Source organism: Monodon monoceros, unplaced genomic scaffold (assembly GCF_005190385.1).
Source record: "Monodon monoceros isolate NGI ecotype Baffin Bay Population unplaced genomic scaffold, NGI_Narwhal_1 Super_Scaffold_13, whole genome shotgun sequence".
Classification (NCBI taxonomy): Eukaryota; Metazoa; Chordata; class Mammalia; order Artiodactyla; family Monodontidae; genus Monodon; species Monodon monoceros.
The window spans coordinates 12,536,362-12,553,235 of NW_021703769.1; the positions used below are offsets into that span (position 1 = coordinate 12,536,362).

General features: G+C 53.6%; 1 protein-coding gene across 5 annotated transcripts in view; it reads left to right on the forward strand.

Moving 5' to 3' along the window:
- Positions 1 to 16,874, forward strand: part of PREX1 (phosphatidylinositol-3,4,5-trisphosphate dependent Rac exchange factor 1) — a 217,770-nt gene that overhangs the window by 178,531 nt on the left and 22,365 nt on the right. For 2 of the 5 annotated variants that reach the window (XM_029219974.1, XM_029219972.1), the window contains exons 16-25: positions 3,020 to 3,162; positions 4,858 to 4,950; positions 5,887 to 6,035; positions 7,726 to 7,811; positions 9,609 to 9,745; positions 10,452 to 10,563; positions 14,026 to 14,213; positions 14,504 to 14,665; positions 15,347 to 15,557; positions 16,002 to 16,278. In XM_029219974.1, coding sequence (XP_029075807.1) covers positions 3,020 to 3,162; positions 4,858 to 4,950; positions 5,887 to 6,035; positions 7,726 to 7,811; positions 9,609 to 9,745; positions 10,452 to 10,563; positions 14,026 to 14,213; positions 14,504 to 14,665; positions 15,347 to 15,557; positions 16,002 to 16,278 — 1,558 coding nt within the window. Of the gene's footprint in view, positions 1 to 3,019; positions 3,163 to 4,857; positions 4,951 to 5,886; positions 6,036 to 7,725; positions 7,812 to 9,608; positions 9,746 to 10,451; positions 10,564 to 14,025; positions 14,214 to 14,503; positions 14,666 to 15,010; positions 15,133 to 15,346; positions 15,558 to 16,001; positions 16,279 to 16,874 lie in introns of those variants that run through there. The other 3 variants (XR_003793079.1, XM_029219975.1, XM_029219973.1) reach the window with 3 other exon arrangements.

Genomic DNA, 16,874 nt, shown 5'->3' on the forward strand with positions numbered 1-16,874 from the left:
GGAGGAGGCGGCTGTCATAGTCCAGAGGAGGGACCACGCTGCTTGGATGCACGTGGTGGCAGCGGGGGCCTGAGACTCGGGAAGGGCTTCTGGCCATTCCTCCTCCCAGCGTCTGCTCTGTGCTCCAGCTCAGGGGTTGGCAGACTCTTGTCTGCAGAGGGTCAGACAGTAAATATCTTCGTCCTTGGAGGCCACACGGTCTCTGTCACAGCCCAGCTCTGCCCCTGTAGCCTAAAAGCAGCTGCAGGGGGATGTGTAAACAAGTGGGTGTGGCTCTGAGCCAGTAAAACTTCATTTAGCAAAACAAGTTTTCTACCCCTGGTCTAGCTGCTGGATTTACTCTCCCTTCAGCAGGGAGAGAGAGGCGCCCCTGGGGTGACAGGTCATCGGATTTGTCCCCTGCCTCGTAGCTGGCAGGCCCGGTTTTGGGCCTGACTCGGCGGACTGCCGGCAAAGCCCTGCTCCTCCCCGGCCTCAGTTTCCCCATCTTTCCCTTCCCATCTGAGCTCAGCGTGGCCACGGCTCTGTGGGGTTGGGACTCACTCTGGGGCAGGTCGGGAGCCCGGCAGCCTCGGTCATTCCCGAAAGCCGCGCTCTGTTCCCTGCGGGGGCCCTCGCAGCTCCATCCCCCCCCCTCCCGTCAGCTGGGCAGAGCCTCTCATTTGTGGGTGAGAGTAATTAGGGGTCCACCCCAGCTGCTATTTTGGGAAGGCGGCTAGCTGAGGACGTTGTGGAGGGGGTGATCCCAGGCAACAGCAACACCCTCAGGGTCGCTCAGGGAGAGAAATTGCAGGGCGCGGTCCTTGCTCCCTTGTTCCTGCCACGAACTCAAAAATAGGCTGAAAGAGGAAAGGGCCAGATCCGAGGGTTGTGGCCGCTGCAGAACGCAGGCTAGGGTGCAGGGTGGGGCGTGGGGCAGGGCCCGTGTGGCGCCTCCCGTGGTGTCCGACCCAAGCTCCCAGGGCTCTGAGGTGTCCCCGGGGAGGGACCCAGAGGCCAGCGGTCCAGTGCCTTGGGCACATACAGGGAAACTGAGGCTCCCCATTTAATCCTCGCAGCCACCCCGGGAAGTTGGTGCTGTTATTATCCCCACAGGTGAGGAACCTGAGGCTCAGGCTAAACGGCCGTGAAGTTGGGAGGGGCCGGGCAGGGATCTGAACGTGGATCTGTGCCCATCTCATGAAGCCTGGCCAGTGGCCTCGACTGGAAGTTGGGAGTGGTTGGCTCTCACCTGGCTGAGCTCCCGGACTCCGGGATTCCAGATGTTTCCCCACATATTTCAGCCGAGACACGAGACACAACACGGTGCTTCCTCTTCCCACTCCCTGAGTCTTTTAGCCTCGTGTTTACAGTGGAGGGGAAGCCAGCCGGCCTCCTGGGGCCTGGCTCCCAGCTCTGGGGAGAGCAGCAATTTGTGTGTCTGTTGTCTCCAAGGAGGTGATAGAGGTGGCCTGAGAACGGTGCTCACAAACAGCGAGCTGTCCTGGGAAAGGAAGGAGACAGGAAGGAAGGGCTCCTGATGCTTTCCATGTCACCAAAGGTCTTCGGGGATGGCGGGGACATCGCGAAGCTAAGGCAGCTGCTTGTCCTTCTTTCAGGGGCTTGCTGACTTCAGACGACTGCCTCGATTTCTCCCCTTTATTTAATTTGTCCTCGCCCCCATCTATCAGGCCAGGCTGGGCAGTATGGTGAAGAGGAGGAGCCTGGGCTCTGTGACCTTGGGCAGTTTATTTAGCTCCTCTGGGCTTCAGTCTTCCTGTCTTTAAAAGGGGTGCAGCAGGTCCTTCTTTGTCTGCGGAGTAAGTGAACTTAAGCCTGTATCCCCGGCGTGCCCTGCACGAGAAGGTATTTAGTTAAATTGTAATCCACAGGGACCACATCACATGCTGATTGTTACTGGTTCTTTTTATTCATTTTCCTGCGACTTGTCTTAGAACAGAGGTCAGGAGACTTTTTCTGTAAAGGCCCAGACAGTAAATATTTTAGATTTTGTGGACCATCCAGTCTCTTGCAATTATTTAATTCTGTCATTGTGGCCCCAAAGCATCCCCCAGACGATATGTCAATAAATGGGTGTGGCTGTGTCCCAATAAAACTGTTTCTAAAAAGCAGGAGTGGGCCACATTTGGCCCACAGGGACTGAGTGTGTTAGTCCCTGGTCTAAAGGGTTTCACTGTGGTCTCTTTCTGATTGTCAGTGAGGGTGAGTTCCTTTTCATACAATTGCCGCCCATTTAGATTTTCCCATATGTTAGTTGCCCATTCATATCCTTTGCCCTTTTATCGATGAGTTTCCCAGCTTTCTCTGGTTGATTTGTTGGAGTTTCCTATATATTCTAGGTATTTATTCTTTGTTGGTTTTAGACAGTACAATTAGTTTTGAATCTGCGGCCTGCCTATGGCCTTCCTACTGAATGGAAGAAGTCCTTAATTTTATCATAGTGCTTTTTGGGGGGTCTCGTATATGAACTCCTTTTCTGCTCTAGGACAGAGATGTTCTCCTGCATCTTGTTTGGTGAGCTTTAGCTGTTCTGTGCCTATGTAGGTCTTTAATCCAAAAGGAGTTTATTGTTATATATGGTATGAGGCAGGGCTCCGGTTTTATTTTTTTTTCCCGTGAGTCAGTTTTCCCTGTACCATCTGTGGGATACTCCAGTGATCGTTCAGCGTCCATCACATGCTGAGTTCCCATAAGCACAGCGTCCTCTCATGTGATTGCTGTTCTCTTCCACTGGCTTTTAATCTGCTTCTGCTGTGGCTCCGCACAGGTTTTGTTACCATGGCTTTGTAATATGCCTTTATAGCAGTGGGGCGAGTTCAGCTTTTTCAAGGGAAGTCAGAAAGCCAGGCTTCTATGTTGAATATCCTAATGTGTTGGCATTGGCACAGGATTTTACTTAATAGAGCCAAACCAAACTTGTCCAGGGGCTGATTCCGGCCCGTGGCTGCCAGTTGGCAGATGCTCCTGAAAGCTTCCCATGTGAGCCTGACCTTGCACTTGCATGTCTGTGGGTTCACAGTGCTGGAGAAGAGTGAGTTCAAGGATGAGTCCCAGTACTTCCGTTTCCACGCAGACGAGGAGATGGAGGGAACCAGCAGCAAGAACAAACAGCTTCGCAGCGACTTCAAGCTGGTGGAGAACATTCTGGCCAAGCGCCTGCTGGTAGGAGCAGAGCTGTGCCGCTGCATCTTCCTTCCCAGACCCGCCTGCAGGCCCGGGAACTGGGCAAACTTCAGGTTATGGCTGGAGAAGTTGAGGTCAACTTGGAGTACCCAAGAGTATGGGGGATTCTAGGTGGTGGCTGGCAACGCTGCCCAGAGGCCAGGTTGCTTTACTGGACAGACTACCCTCTTGACAGATGAGATTGGGCTCGCTGGGCTCCTTTTCTTTTGCTTCCCATCTCCCCTTGTCTGCCCCACACCCCAGCCTAGCCTTGTGCGGGGAGGATGGCCTCCTGAGTCCTGCAGGACTCCTCCTGCACACGAAAATCTTGTGTCTTCTGGGCTGTCACCCTGTCCTTGTTCAGTTGCTGTAAATAGCCTTGCAGTTAAGGTAGAATATTTACCAGCCTGTTCAGATGTTTTACTAGCCTGGCCCACCAAATCCTGTTTCTCTCCCACTGGTGAGCAGCGGCCTCCATCTTAAGGCCTGGCCCACAGCAGGCAACTGGGAGAGAGGCTTGGAGAGGTTAGGTCTCTTGTCATTGCCAGAGTTGAGGCCGAAGTCCACCTGATGGGAAGGCAGCTCCATTAACTTCTTTCCTATAGTACTTATGGGGGCTGCTGTTCCAATTCCCATTTATTGCACAACAAAGCCCTCCAGTACTCCCAATCACACTTAGGATAAATCCAGTCTCTCACCATGGCCTTCAAGACTCGTCATGCCTTTCCAGCTTCATCTCCTGTGCTCTCCCCTTCTTCATCCCACCCACCCCAGCCACTCCAGCCACCCTGATCTTCTTTCTTATCCTCCAGTACCTTGGAGCCTGACTCAGGGCCTTTGCACATGCTGTGCCCTCCGCCTGAAGCACTTTTCTCCACCCTTTATAAACTTCTGTTCCTCACTTTATTCAGGTCTCAGCTCAGATATCACCTTCTCTGGCCGCGCTGCCACACCACTTCCTGTCCCTTTAAGTCATTTGTTAATTCAAACTACATGCACTCCCTGCACCACATTCTATAGTTCTTTGTTTGTAGTCTGTCTCCCCCAGTAGATAGTCAGCTGCACGAGGGCAGGAACCGTCTGTCTTGTTCAGTGCTGTTTCTGGAACAGTAAAGTACCTGGCCCATATAACAGGCAGCAGCTCAGCACATATTTATTGAACGAATAAATGCATTTCCCTGTATCCCCACCACCACTGACCCCCCCCCCCGAACCCACCAACCTGCCTGTCATCCTGTGATGGGGAGGGACGGCTCCTCCCTAAACCCCCTTCCTGTCCCCACGTTCTTGGTGGCCGGATACCTTTGGATCCATTTTATTCATTAAGTCAGTAAGTTGTTATTGAGCACCTACTGTATGCCAGCAGATGGGGAGACAGTGGTGCATAAATAAGGAGGCTCTGTCCTCAGGTTGGGGAGAGGAAGGGGAGACAGGCAATGAAAAGTAAACTAATACGTGTGGTCAGCAGCAGGCTGAAGCATGAGCCCAGTGGCGGGTCTTCACATGACAGATACGTATTGAGCATCTTCTGCGTCCTGGCACCATCCTGCCGCACCCCACCCCCCAGTCTGTACCCTGAGTAGATCTGGGGCACGAAGAGCTGGCAGGATCACGGTTCTCACCATGGGGGCCAAGGTGGGGTTGGCTCCAGGACCCCCTCCCTGCCTCACCATCTCTCCTGCCTCGGACCCTCAGATCCTGCCCCAGGAGGACGACTATGGCTTCGACATCGAGGAGAAGAACAAGGCCGTGGTGGTGAAGTCAGTCCAGAGAGGCTCGCTGGCGGAGGTGAGGCCGCTCAGAGGGGCCGCCCTGGCTCGGGCTGGGTGCGGATGGGAAAGTGGGGCATCTCTCCTCGTTTCTTGAGGCAGGCCGGCTCAGAAAGCCCTGGGATGTCAGTGGTCCCTCCTTGTTCATTGCCCTGGTGGGGAAACCGAGGGTGGGGCAGTCTTGTCTGCAGAACCCACGGCTTGGGGCTGCCCTCCCAGCATGTGCCACCAGCTCCCCCTGCTGGCCGTACGGGGTGGTGCATGAAAACGACCCGAGGGTCTGAATCCGCTCCGATTATGGAACATATATCCGGGGTTGCTGTGACATGGATACAAGGTCTGGAGCAGGACAGCCAAGGATTCAGCCCCGGGTCCTCTCAGCTGTTCCCAGGGGGTGTGCAGGTGGGTGGGAGAGAGGCACCTGCCGCTTTGTCCAGGTGCTCTGGTTGCTTCCTCGTAGCGATTAGCAATGTGTACGGCTGCAAGTAGCCACATGCTGGCCTCAGTGGCAGGAACCGCGGGGCTTCATTTTTCTAATAACATAAGCAGTGAGAAGGAGGTGGTTGTGTCTTGGTTCGGGGTCGATGTCTCTTTGACTTTCCTGGCCAAGCCCTCGTGGTCACAAGGTGGCTGCCCCAGGTCCATGCCTTGTGTCCTCACACGGCTGGGCGGGAAGCACTGACAGCTCCTCCTCAGGGGAAAAGCGTCTTTCCCGTTAGCGTCCCCTGTAGGCCTCCCTCCATAGCTCGTTGGCCAGAACGGGTCTCCCCAGCGCCCTAACTGCTTACCACAGAGGGGAGCGGGGCTGCCCTGGGGGGGCTCCCGCTGGTTGTGCTTGGTGCCTGGTGCCGGCTCTGTGCCGCCTGAATGCATTCAAGGCTCCTTAGTGAGGAGGAGAAGGGAGGGGAGGGACCAGTTACCTGGTGTGCTTGTCTCCCGCCCCACCCCCGCCCAGATGGCTGGCCTGCAGGTGGGGAGGAAGATCTTCTCCGTCAACGAGGACCTGGTGTTCCTGCGGCCCTTCGCAGAGGTGGAGTCCATCCTCAGCCAGTCCTTCTGTTCCCGCCGCCCGCTGCGTCTCCTGGTAGCCACCAAGGCCAAAGAGTGAGTGTCCCCCCCGGGTGGGGTGTCTGGTGACCTTCCTCTCAGGTTGAGGAGTTGCCCGAGTCCTAGAGGTGTTGCTGGGGGCCCGAGCCGTCCCGATTCCCCGTGCTTCGGGCTCCTTCTGCGGGCACGTGACACAGTGCTGCTGCCTTTGTTCAGTCGACAGATGTTTGAGTGCCTGCTGTGTGCCCACTGGTGTGTCAGGCTCTGAGGATGCAGCCCCGTCTGGATGGATTCATTTCTACCCTCGTAGATCTCAGTCTGTTTGGAGGGTAGAGCAGGAGACAGACAAAAAACAAAGCAGAAAAGTAAGAGACATACTGAGCCAGGTAGTTCAGGTAGTAGTGAGTGTGGACTCACTACTGAGACAGGAGATGGGCTGTGTGGAGGGGTGGTGGTCAGGGAGATGCCCCTGAGAACTGAGGTGAAGACCTGAAGGAGGTAAGGGAGCGAGTCAAGGGGACTTCTGGAGGAGGAGGGTTCCAGGCAGAGGAAACAGCGAGTGCAAAGGCCCTGGGGTGGAACTGTGGCTGGTGTGTTTGAAGAACAATGAGGAAGCTGATGGGGCTGGAAGAGACTGAATGAGAAAGAGGGGTGGATAATGAGGTCAGCCAGGCCCTATAGGGCCTGTGCCCACGGTAAGGACCATGGAGCTACTGGAAGGTTCTGAGCAGAGGGGCGGCATGATCTGATGTAGGTTCTGGCCGAATCTCTCTGGCTGCAGGTGGAGAAGAGATTGTCAGGGGCAGGGGTAGAAGCAGGGGGAGTGGTGAGGAGGCTGGTGGCCCAGCCCCGCGTGGCGATGGTGGGGTGGAGAGAAGTGGTCGGGTACCAGATATAGGTACGGGGACAAGCATTTTCTGTTTTATAACCTGTGGATTTGGTTTTCACTTCTCCCTTCTATTTAAGGCAGATGCTCCCGGTTTTCTATTGATGAGAGTGATGGAAAGTTTTAAATAGGATTATTTCAGTAAAAAGACCTGTCAGTTTAGGGAAAATGATTGATAGTTTGGTTGGTATGTAGAAGTGGCAGAAATCACCAAGGTGGAACGTTCCTGGTGCAAGTTCCAGAAATACCTGGTGTTTGAGAACAGGCTCTCAAGACGGCCTTATCTGGCAGGTGGGGACGATCCAAGGCCCAATGTAGGGGGCACGCCCTTGGCAGGGGAGCCCCTGGATTAATGACACCTGCTGTATGACCCCGGGAAGGTGTTGCCCACTCTGCCCTGGTGACCCACCGCAGAATGGCCAACACCTGGGCTTTCAAATCATGCTCTCTGGGGGACACGTGGGCATTTTTCTAGAGTCAGCGCCAAGATGTGCTGGGTCACTTGTCACTCTCCCAAATCTGTGATTATCGAATAAAATGTTCACTGGCCAAGGTGCTGGTCTGGCTGCCACGAGGCCTCCTCTCACCAAGAGAATGGTGGAGAAGGGGTAGGAGGGTGAGTGGGAATTTCTGTGCATGGACTGAGTCTCCAAGGATGGGCCAGCTGGTTCTAATCAATCAAAGATCCTGCTGCCGTGGGCTTTGGTAGACGAGGTTTCTCTATACATTTGGACAGCGTGGTGCTACTGCTATTTGGGGTTTGATTTCCCAAAAGCCTGGGGGGCAGGGGCTCCCGGGGTGACCCCCTGGGCTGTCGGGAGCGGTACTGCTTTACCTTATGGCTGCTTTTGCTTGGTGCAGGATCATCAAAGTCCCCGATCGTCCAGAGGTTCTGTGCTTCCAGATCCGTGGAGCTGCCCCACCGTACGTCTATGCTGTGGGGAGAGGTGAGCGGGAGCCTAAGAGGTGGAGAGGGGAGCTTTGGGAGATGGGTTCGTGTGTGTGTGGAAGGAGTTCAGAAGCCCCCAAACCGTTACCTCCAGGCCTGTGCTTCTTAGTGTACCATTAGCACTTACCTTCTTTGCCTGAAGCCAAGGCTTGCAAACGCTTGTGGAGGGGGGTCAGGCAGTTACAAATGGGCAACTAAAATGAAGGCACTAGGGAGTGGCGAGGACTATGGCAAAGTGAGAAAAATACATGTTCACTCGAAAAGGGGCAGTTTTTCTTCAGCTGAAGCTCATTATTGCCAGGCAGGAATGTGGACCTCCTCCTGCCATATTTGGTTTTTTTTAAAGAAACCAGAAATAGGAATTTGGCCACACTTCTGTGGCCAGATAGATCCAGGCCATAGGCCAGCAGTTTGAGACCTCTGATTTCTTATTGCCTTCTCCTTGTGTGCTGTTTAAGAGGTTACTCTGTCCAGGAGATGAAACCAGATTGACCTGAGATACGGGATTCCCAGCCCTCTTTGCATCTGAGGGCCCCGTTTTTAAAGTTTAAACATTCATTGCCCACTCTTGTGGTCATAGTTCTACTTTTAATATGTATTGATCGAAAATGCATGTCACGATAGAAAGCTACAGAGAATTTGTTAATATCTTCAAGTAGGTTTTAATTTTATTTATCCCTAAAGCAGTGGTTCTCACCTGGGGGCAGTTTCACTCTCCAGAGGCATCTGACAATGTCTGGAGACATCTTTGGTTGTTATACCTTGGGGTGTGGGTGCTACTGGCATCTCATGGGTAGAGACCAGGGATGGTGCCGAACATCCTACAGTGCCCAGGACAGCTCCCCACAGCAGAGAAGTATGCAGCCCAGAATGTCAGCAGTGTTGAGGTGAGAAACCCTGCCTTAGAGCAGAATAGGTGTTTATAGGCAAACTAGGCAAAAATAGTAAGACAGCTGACATTTCTTGAGTCCTTACTAAGAGCCAGGTACGGGGCTAAATGTTTAACATGTTTCAACTCACCGAATCTCTCAAGAACCCTATGAGTAGATATTATTAGTGTCTTCATTTTACAGATGAGGCAGCCAAGGCACAGAGAGGTTATGGAACTTGCCTGAGGTCCCACAGTTGGTCAATGACAGAGCCAGAATTCGAACCTGGGCTCCTGGGGTCCAGGCCTGTACTTGTCCCCATCACACCACGCGGGCCTGATTTTTTCCCGTGTACAAAGCTTGACATTCACTTGCATTTCTAGACCCTTCATATTAACCACACAAAACCCTGGGGTCCAAGCCCTGCCATTTGGGAATTGTGGTGTAGCTGAGAAAACATGCCCTTAGAGTCTGGTAGACCTGGGTTCGAAACCTGCCTTATCCTAGGCACGTGACCTTGAGAGAGTCACTTTGCCTCTCCGAGGCTCTGTCTCCCTGTCTGCAAAACGGGGCTGATCCCGGCCCCAGTATCATGGGTTGTAGTGGGACTTTAAAGGAGATGAAGCTCTAGAGTGAAACGTTTCTGGATTCAAGTCCATCCTCCCTTGCTGCGTGACCTTGGGCTAGCTGCTACTTCTCTGAACCTCAGTCTCTTCTTCTGCAAAATGGGAATGCCAGTCCCTGTCCTGCCCACTGGCATGGGGTGGAGAGTGGCTGCAGGGTGCGGGGGATGGAGATGGTGTTTGGGGGAGTTGGGGTGGTGGGTGGGGCGGGGGACAGGTTCATCTGGCTACTTGTCCTTGCCTGGCACTGCCCCGGGCTCTCTTCGCCTGGCATCCAGCCTCGAGCACTCTTGTCCCCCTTAGGCTCTGAGGCCGTGGCCGCAGGCCTCTGTGCCGGCCAGTGCATCCTGAAGGTTAATGGCAACAACGTGATGAACGATGGAGCCCCAGAGGTCCTGGAGCACTTTCAGGCTTTCCGGAGCCACCGAGAAGAGGCCCTGGTGAGCCACCCGGCAGCTAAGGGGATCGGGGAAGCCCTGCTCATTGGCGTGGGGGTGAGGACCACGTTCCCTTCTCTGGGGAAAAGCCTGAAGGCACCACAGCGTTTTGGGTGGGGTGAGGTGGGGTGGGGCTGCCTACCTGGCAGGGCTGAGCTGGGCTTGGGCTCTAGGACCTCTCTGCTTCCTAAACCTCATGGCCTTGGTTTTCACAGCTGTGAAACGGGTGTGATAAGACCCTCTTTTCTTACCACGTGGGCACGTTGGGCAAATAATCACGTTAGTGGTAAAAAATTGATGTTCTACTTGGGTTGGGGACCAGAGTTCCGTGGAGGGTGATCCTAATTCATTGGTTCATTTAATAAGTGTTTATTGAGCACCTGCTGTGTGCCTGGCATGTTTCGAGGCCCTGGGGCCACGGGAGAGACAAGGTTCCTGCTCCCGTGGAGCTGACTTACATTTCCTAAGGCTCCTCCTTCGCTGGCTTCTGTGTGGAGCACGGACTATAGACAGTGACGGCTGAGTGTGACTGCAGGTCCCTCAGGAAGGTTCCAGAGTGAAGTCTGGGAGGGCTCTCTGAAAGGTGGTGTTGCCGACAGGCTAAAAGCCTGAGCTTTGGAATTAGGGAACAGTGTGCACCTTGGCCCCTTCCCTTCCTCCCTGGGCTCCTGGCGTCGTGGCCGCCCCTCTTACTCTGCTCCCTGCACAGGGCCTGTACCAGTGGGTCTACCACACCCACGAGGATGCCCAGGAGGCCCGGGAGGCCCCCAGCGAGGACCCTAGTGGCGAGGGGGCCAGAGAGGAAGACCAGTCCAACTCAGGTAACAGGACAGGTGGGCCGTGTGACGGAGGTGCCAGCAGGGACTGGGTCCTCCTCTGTGTGCAGAGTCTTCCCGATCCCATCCAGTCCATCTCGACGCCATGGGTTCTGTGTTAGTCTCTGACTGCTACTGTAACAAAGTACCGCAAACCTGGTGGTATAAAACAACACACACTGGGGGCTTCCCTGGTGGTGCAGTGGTTGCGAGTCCGCCTGCCGATGCAGGGGACACGGGTTCGTGCCCCGGTCCGGGAAGATCCCACATGCCGCGGAGCCGGCGCGTCCGGAGCCTGTGCTCCGCAGCGGGAGAGGCCACAACAGTGAGAGGCCCCCGTACCGCAAAAAAAAAAAAAAACCAAACAGCACACATTTATTATGTTACAGTTCTGGAGGTCAGGAGTCCGAAGTGAGACTCACCAGGCTATAATCAGGGTGTCAGCAGGGCTGCTTCCTTTCTGTGGCTCTATGGGAGAATCCATTCACTTGCCTGTTTCAGGTTCTAGAAGCTTGGCTCGTGGCCCCCTTCCTTCATCTTCGGAGCCAGCAGTGTTGGCCTGCGTCCTTCTCACACTGCCATCTCCCTAATTCTAACTCTCCTGGCTCCATCTTCCCCATTTAAGAACCCTGTGATCACACTGGCTTCACCTGGATCATCTGGAATAATCTTACTGTAAAGTCAGCTGACTAGCAGCCCTACTTCCAGCTGCAGCCCCAATTCCTCCTCGCCGGGTAACGTAGCGTACGCACAGGGCCCAGGGATGGGATGTGGGTATTTTTTTAGGGGTTGTTATTCTTTTTCTTCTAGTATTTTGTTGCAGTGTTTTGTTTTGTTTTATAAATTTATTTATTTTATTTTTGGCTGCGTTGGGTCTTCATTGCTGCGCGCGGGCTTTCTCTAGTTGCGGCGAGTGGGGGCTACTCTTTGTCGCAGTGAGCGGGCTTCTCATTGCGGTGGCTTCTCTTGTTGCGGAGCGTGGGCTCTAGGCACGCGGGCTTCAGTAGTTGTGGCTCGTGGACTCTAGAGTGCAGGCTCAGTAGTTGTGGTACACGGACTTAGTTGCTCCACAGCATGTGGGATCTTCCTGGGCCAGGGCTCGAACCCATGTCCCCTGCATTGGCAGGCAGATTCTTAACCACTGCGCCACCAGGGAAGCCCCAGGGGCTGTTATTCTGTCCACCACGGGCTCCCATGTTTTTCTCTCTGCCCAGCCTCAGCCCTGGACCCCCACACCTGTCATTCTACCTGACATCCCCGGATGTCTAACAGGCATCATGGCCAAAATTGAACTCCTGACCTTCCTCTGAAGCTTGTTCCTCCCCTCAGGGTCCCCTCTCCATCCTTCCAGATTCTCAGGCCCCAAACTCAGAGTTCTCCCTGACTGTTCTTTCTCCTGTATCCTGCCACCTTGCTTCCAGCATCCAGGCTCATTGCCTGTACCTTCCCCTTGCAACCAGAATCACCACCTCCATCGCTGCCTGGTCCGAGCCACCATCATTTCTCACCAGGACTATTGTAATGGCCTGCTCACTCTCCTCCCTGCCCTGCCTTACCTCTCCTCCTGTAGGCTAGTCTCAAAAAATAGAACAGAACCTTCCAGTGGCTTCCACCCTATGCAGGGCAAAGACCAAGTCCTTGTCATGGTCTTCCAGGCCCAGCCTTGCTTCCCAGCCTCACCTCTCATCACTTTCCCACTTGCCCTCGCTGCTCCATCCACTCCAGCCTCTTGTTCTTAAATACCAAATGGACTCCTGCCCCAGGGCCTTTGCACTTGCAGTTCCCTCCGCCTGGAATGCTCTCCCTCTGAGTACTTCTTACCCATGCTCCTCGCCTCACTCAACTCTCTGCTCAAATGTCACCTCCTCAGAGAGGCCACCTTGAGTGCTGTAATTAAATAAGCCCTTTCTGTCCCTCAGTGTCTCCTTATCCTGTTTTATTTTTCTTCACCATGTGTATTAGTTGACATATATCATACAATTATTTATTGCTTTTCTCTGTTTTCCCCACTAGCGTAAGCTCCCCGAGGGCAGGGATTTTGTTTGTTTTATTCCTTGCTGTATGCGCCGAGCCTTGAACTGTGCCTGGCGCATAGTAGGCGCTGAGTGAATACTTGTAGTTTGAATAATAGCCCCTCCTCTCCGGTTGCTTCTCTGGACTCTGCCCCGTACTTCTGCTGGGCTGGGGGTGGGGGCAGATGCCATGGGTAGACCAGGGGCTTGGGTGCCTCTGTGTCCAACAGCTCTGGGCTCCTGGCTGGGGACTTTGGGGTCAGAAAAGAACCAGGGTTTATGGGGTTGGCTGGGGAGCTGTCCCGCACTGCTGAAACACCCACAGCCTGGCAGAGGGGTCCTAAAGGGGACAGGCTGATGGGGAGGGGGGAGAGGCCAGCTGGCAGGTGTGAGCTCAGTTTGTGCCCCTCTGAGAGGAATGGGCTGTGGGCCTCCTTCCCCAACATGTGGGCGACCCCTGATGATGACCGTAAACCACGCTGAGAGGAGTTGGTGGTTTCTACTCTTCTGTTCAACAAGTAGAAGCACCTACTATGTGCCAGGTTCTGTTCTAGGAGCTGGGAGACACGAGTGAGCAAGGCAGACAGGGTCCCTGCCCTCAGGACACAGATGTGAGGGGAGCCAGACAGTGAACAAAAGAACAAAAAACCTGACAAGTGGTGACACAGTATGAGGGTGAGGGGAGAAAGAGTGATGGGCTGTGTGTTGAGAGGTCCTCTTTGGAGCAGGTGGGGAGGAAAGCAGTTCACGCCAATAAAGTGTCTACTTTCTCCTTAGATACATCACTGCCTAGCTGTGTGGCTCTGAGGAGTCACAGCCTCTCTGGGCCCATATTAATCAGGACTGAAACTGAGCTACATAAAAACATTGGCTCAGCAAACTAAAATGTCTGAGTAGGGTCAGCAAGCTTCAGGTCTGGCTCAATCCAGCACTTTATATAGTGAGGAGGCTCTTGCTTTTTCTCCAGTTCTCAGCTCTGCTCCCTCTGTGTTGGTTTCCCTCTTACATGCTGTTTTTCCCACCTGGTGGCTCTAGTAACTTGGGATCCAGTTGAAAAAGAGAATGTCTCCTTCTCTTTGCAGATCCAACAGAAGTGCCAGACTTTACTCTCATTGACTCAGCTTGGGTCACGTGCTCACTCCTGAACCAATCACTATGAATAGAGGAAATCAAACATGCTGATTGGCCAGGCCTTTGCCTCTGGGGGAGGGTGTGGTTGGGGGGAGCCCTTTTCTGAGCCACATAGACTGAGAAAGGGGCTCAAGGGTAGATTCCTAGAAGGACAATCTTCTAGGACAAGAGGTGAACGATAGCGGGCTGGCAAAAATGAACAGAGCTGCAGCACTTTAGTCCCCCCATCCGTCCAACACAAGCTATCTGCGGTGCTGGGTCAGGAGGCTGGCTTGGTGTGGCGTGGTGCCCCCTCCTCAGGGTTGCCTGTCCCTCTGGCTTCCAGCCTTCCCCCTGCTGTCCCTGGGTCCCCAGCTGAGCCTGCACGAGGACAGCCCCGTGGTCAGCCTGACTGTGGACAACGTGCACCTGGAGCATGGCGTGGTGTACGAGTACGTGAGCACAGCGGGCATCAAGTGTCACGTGCTGGAGAAGATCGTGGAGCCCCGTGGCTGCTTCGGCCTCACTGCCAAGGTCTTGCTGGGTGCTGCCCTGCCCTGGGAGGTGGGGCAGCCTGATTCCCATGTCCTCAGAGTTAGCCTGGAGATCTGCATCCTAGTTCCTCCCCCTCCACTCGGTAGCTGTGGGGCTTAGGAGACTGACTTGTTATCTCTTAGCCTCAGTTTACTCATCTGCTAAATGGGCCAGTAATAGAGCTGACCTCACACACGTATTATGAGGCATATAGTAGTCACCCCAGATAAACCCATTAAGACCCTCCCAGGTGCACAGCGAGTGCTCAGTAGCTGTTAATATTTCTGCAGATCCTTGAGGCCTTTGCCACCGATGACAGTGTCTTTGTGCAGAACTGTGGGCGGCTTATGGCCCTGAGCAACAACATAAGGACCATGTCCCACTATGAGTTCCGCAACATCTGTGACACCAAGCTGGAGAGCATCGGCCAGAGGATCGCCTTGTACCAGGAGGTGCCTGCACCCTACAGGGTCTCAACTTGGGGTATTTTGGTTGTAAAAGTCAAAACCCAACCCAATTTAGCTTAAACAAACAGGAGAATTTATTGGTTTATATTACTGAAGCATCCAGAGGTGAGCTTCAGGCATGGTTGTATCCAGGCACTCAAACATCACACTGTGACAAGAACAGGACCTCTCTCTTTCTCTTGACTTTATTTTTCTGTCTTGGCTTTGCTCTCAGGCAGTTCCTTTTCATGTGGTGACAACATGGCCCCCAATGGCTCTAGCCTTAGCAACCCCAGTAGAAAAGGAACTCGAAGAGAGCTTTTGTTGACCTCGCTTGGGTCCCTTGCCTAGGCCTGTACCAGTCTCTGCAAGGATGGAGAGGTAGCCTTACCTGAACCTCACGGACTGTGGGTCAGGGAGAGATGTTCCTCAAGGACAGCTCAGGTGCAGCTAAAATGGAGAAATGAACGTGGGTAGGTACTTGGAGGCCTCACGTTTCTCCAGGCCTTCCCTGAAATCTGGGTCCAGTAAAAGGCACTGCAGGGGAATTTACTTTGCCATTTGGAACTATTGACATATTGTCCAATTTTGGATTGTCTGACCTAGGCCAGGATAAAGTGGGTACTGGTGGTGGGTCAGAATTTCCAGACCCCTGTATCACGACTCCACGTCCCCCACCTTTCTCAGTTTGCAGCTCAGCTAAAGAGCAGGGTCAGCCCGCCCTTCAAACAAGCACCCCTGGAACCCCATCCGCTGTGTGGCCTGGACTTTTGCCCCACCAATTGCCACGTCAACCTCATGGAAGTGTCCTACCCCAAGACTACTCCCTCGGTTGGCAGGTCCTTCAGCATCCGCTTTGGTCGCAAACCCTCCCTCATCGGCCTTGACCCAGAGCAAGGTAACTGTGTGTGTCTGTCAAAAACTGTGTCCAGATCTCACACTACAGATACTTAAACAGAAGCATGTCTGAAGGCCAGCAGTCCAGAGCTGGATTGATAGCTCCACGGTCATCAGGGATCCAGGCTCCTTCTATCTTTCTGTGCCACCATCTCTAGATGTTGCTTTTATCCTGAAGGATGCCTCATGGTATATAGAATGGCTGCTGGAGGACCAGCCATCATGTCTACATTCCAGGCAGGAAAAAGATCACAGTAGTTAAAAGTATATTAGCACCAAACCGAAACTTGCTTATTGAAGTAATTCAATGTATTAAAAGAATATTTAAAAGAGAAATATTTCTCATTCATTGGGATCCTTAAAATGAATTTGTATACCTCTGTCTAAGGGGCTTGTGGGTGTCTGGGGGCTGTTTCCAAGTGAACTCTCCCTCCCTCCACTGTAGGTCACCTGAACCCCATGTCCTACACCCAACACTGCATCACCACCATGGCTGCCCCATCCTGGAAGTGCCTACCTGCTGCGGATGGGGACCCCCAAAGCCAGGGTCCCAATGACAGCAGCTTTGGGTCAGCCAGTGGAACCCTTGGCCAGGAGCACCGGGGTTTGAGCTTCCTACTCAAGCAGGAGGACCGTGAGATCCAGGATGCCTACCTGCAGCTCTTTACCAGACTGGATGTGGCCCTGAAGGAGATGAAGCAATATGTTACCCAGATCAACAGGTGAGCCCTGGGCCCAGGAGAGAATGGCCCGAGTGTCAGGGTCAGGATTTCTCAACATCAGCGGCATCAACATTTCGGGTAGGATCATTCTTCGGAGTTGGGAGCTGTCCTGTACATTATAGGCTATTAGTGGTATCCCTGCCTTCTACCCACTAGATACCAGTAGCACCCCCTTCCCCAGTTGTGACAATCACAAATGTCTTCAGACATTGTCAAATGCCCTCTGGGGGGCAGGGTCACCCCTGATTGAGAACCACTGATCCAATGAAAGGATGGATGTAGGCAGCATCATCATTAGAGGCTAAAACTATTTGTTGAGAGGTTTGGGGGGAACTTTATCATTTTAATGTTGCAGAAAGAGAGACGGCTAGACGTGATGTCCCTTTTGGTGCGAAGCAGCAGGACACATGCACCGCATCACCTGCAAAGCGTTCTTGCCAGCACAAGTCGCACCGTTCTCTGATCAAAGTTCTAGGTCTCACTACTCAGCTACAGGACTGGGTTTTAAGGGAGGATGAAATGCCACCTCAGGGACGCAGTTGGCTAAATTCAGAGGGTGGGTGATTCTAGATGACAAATGACCCAGTTTCTTTAAC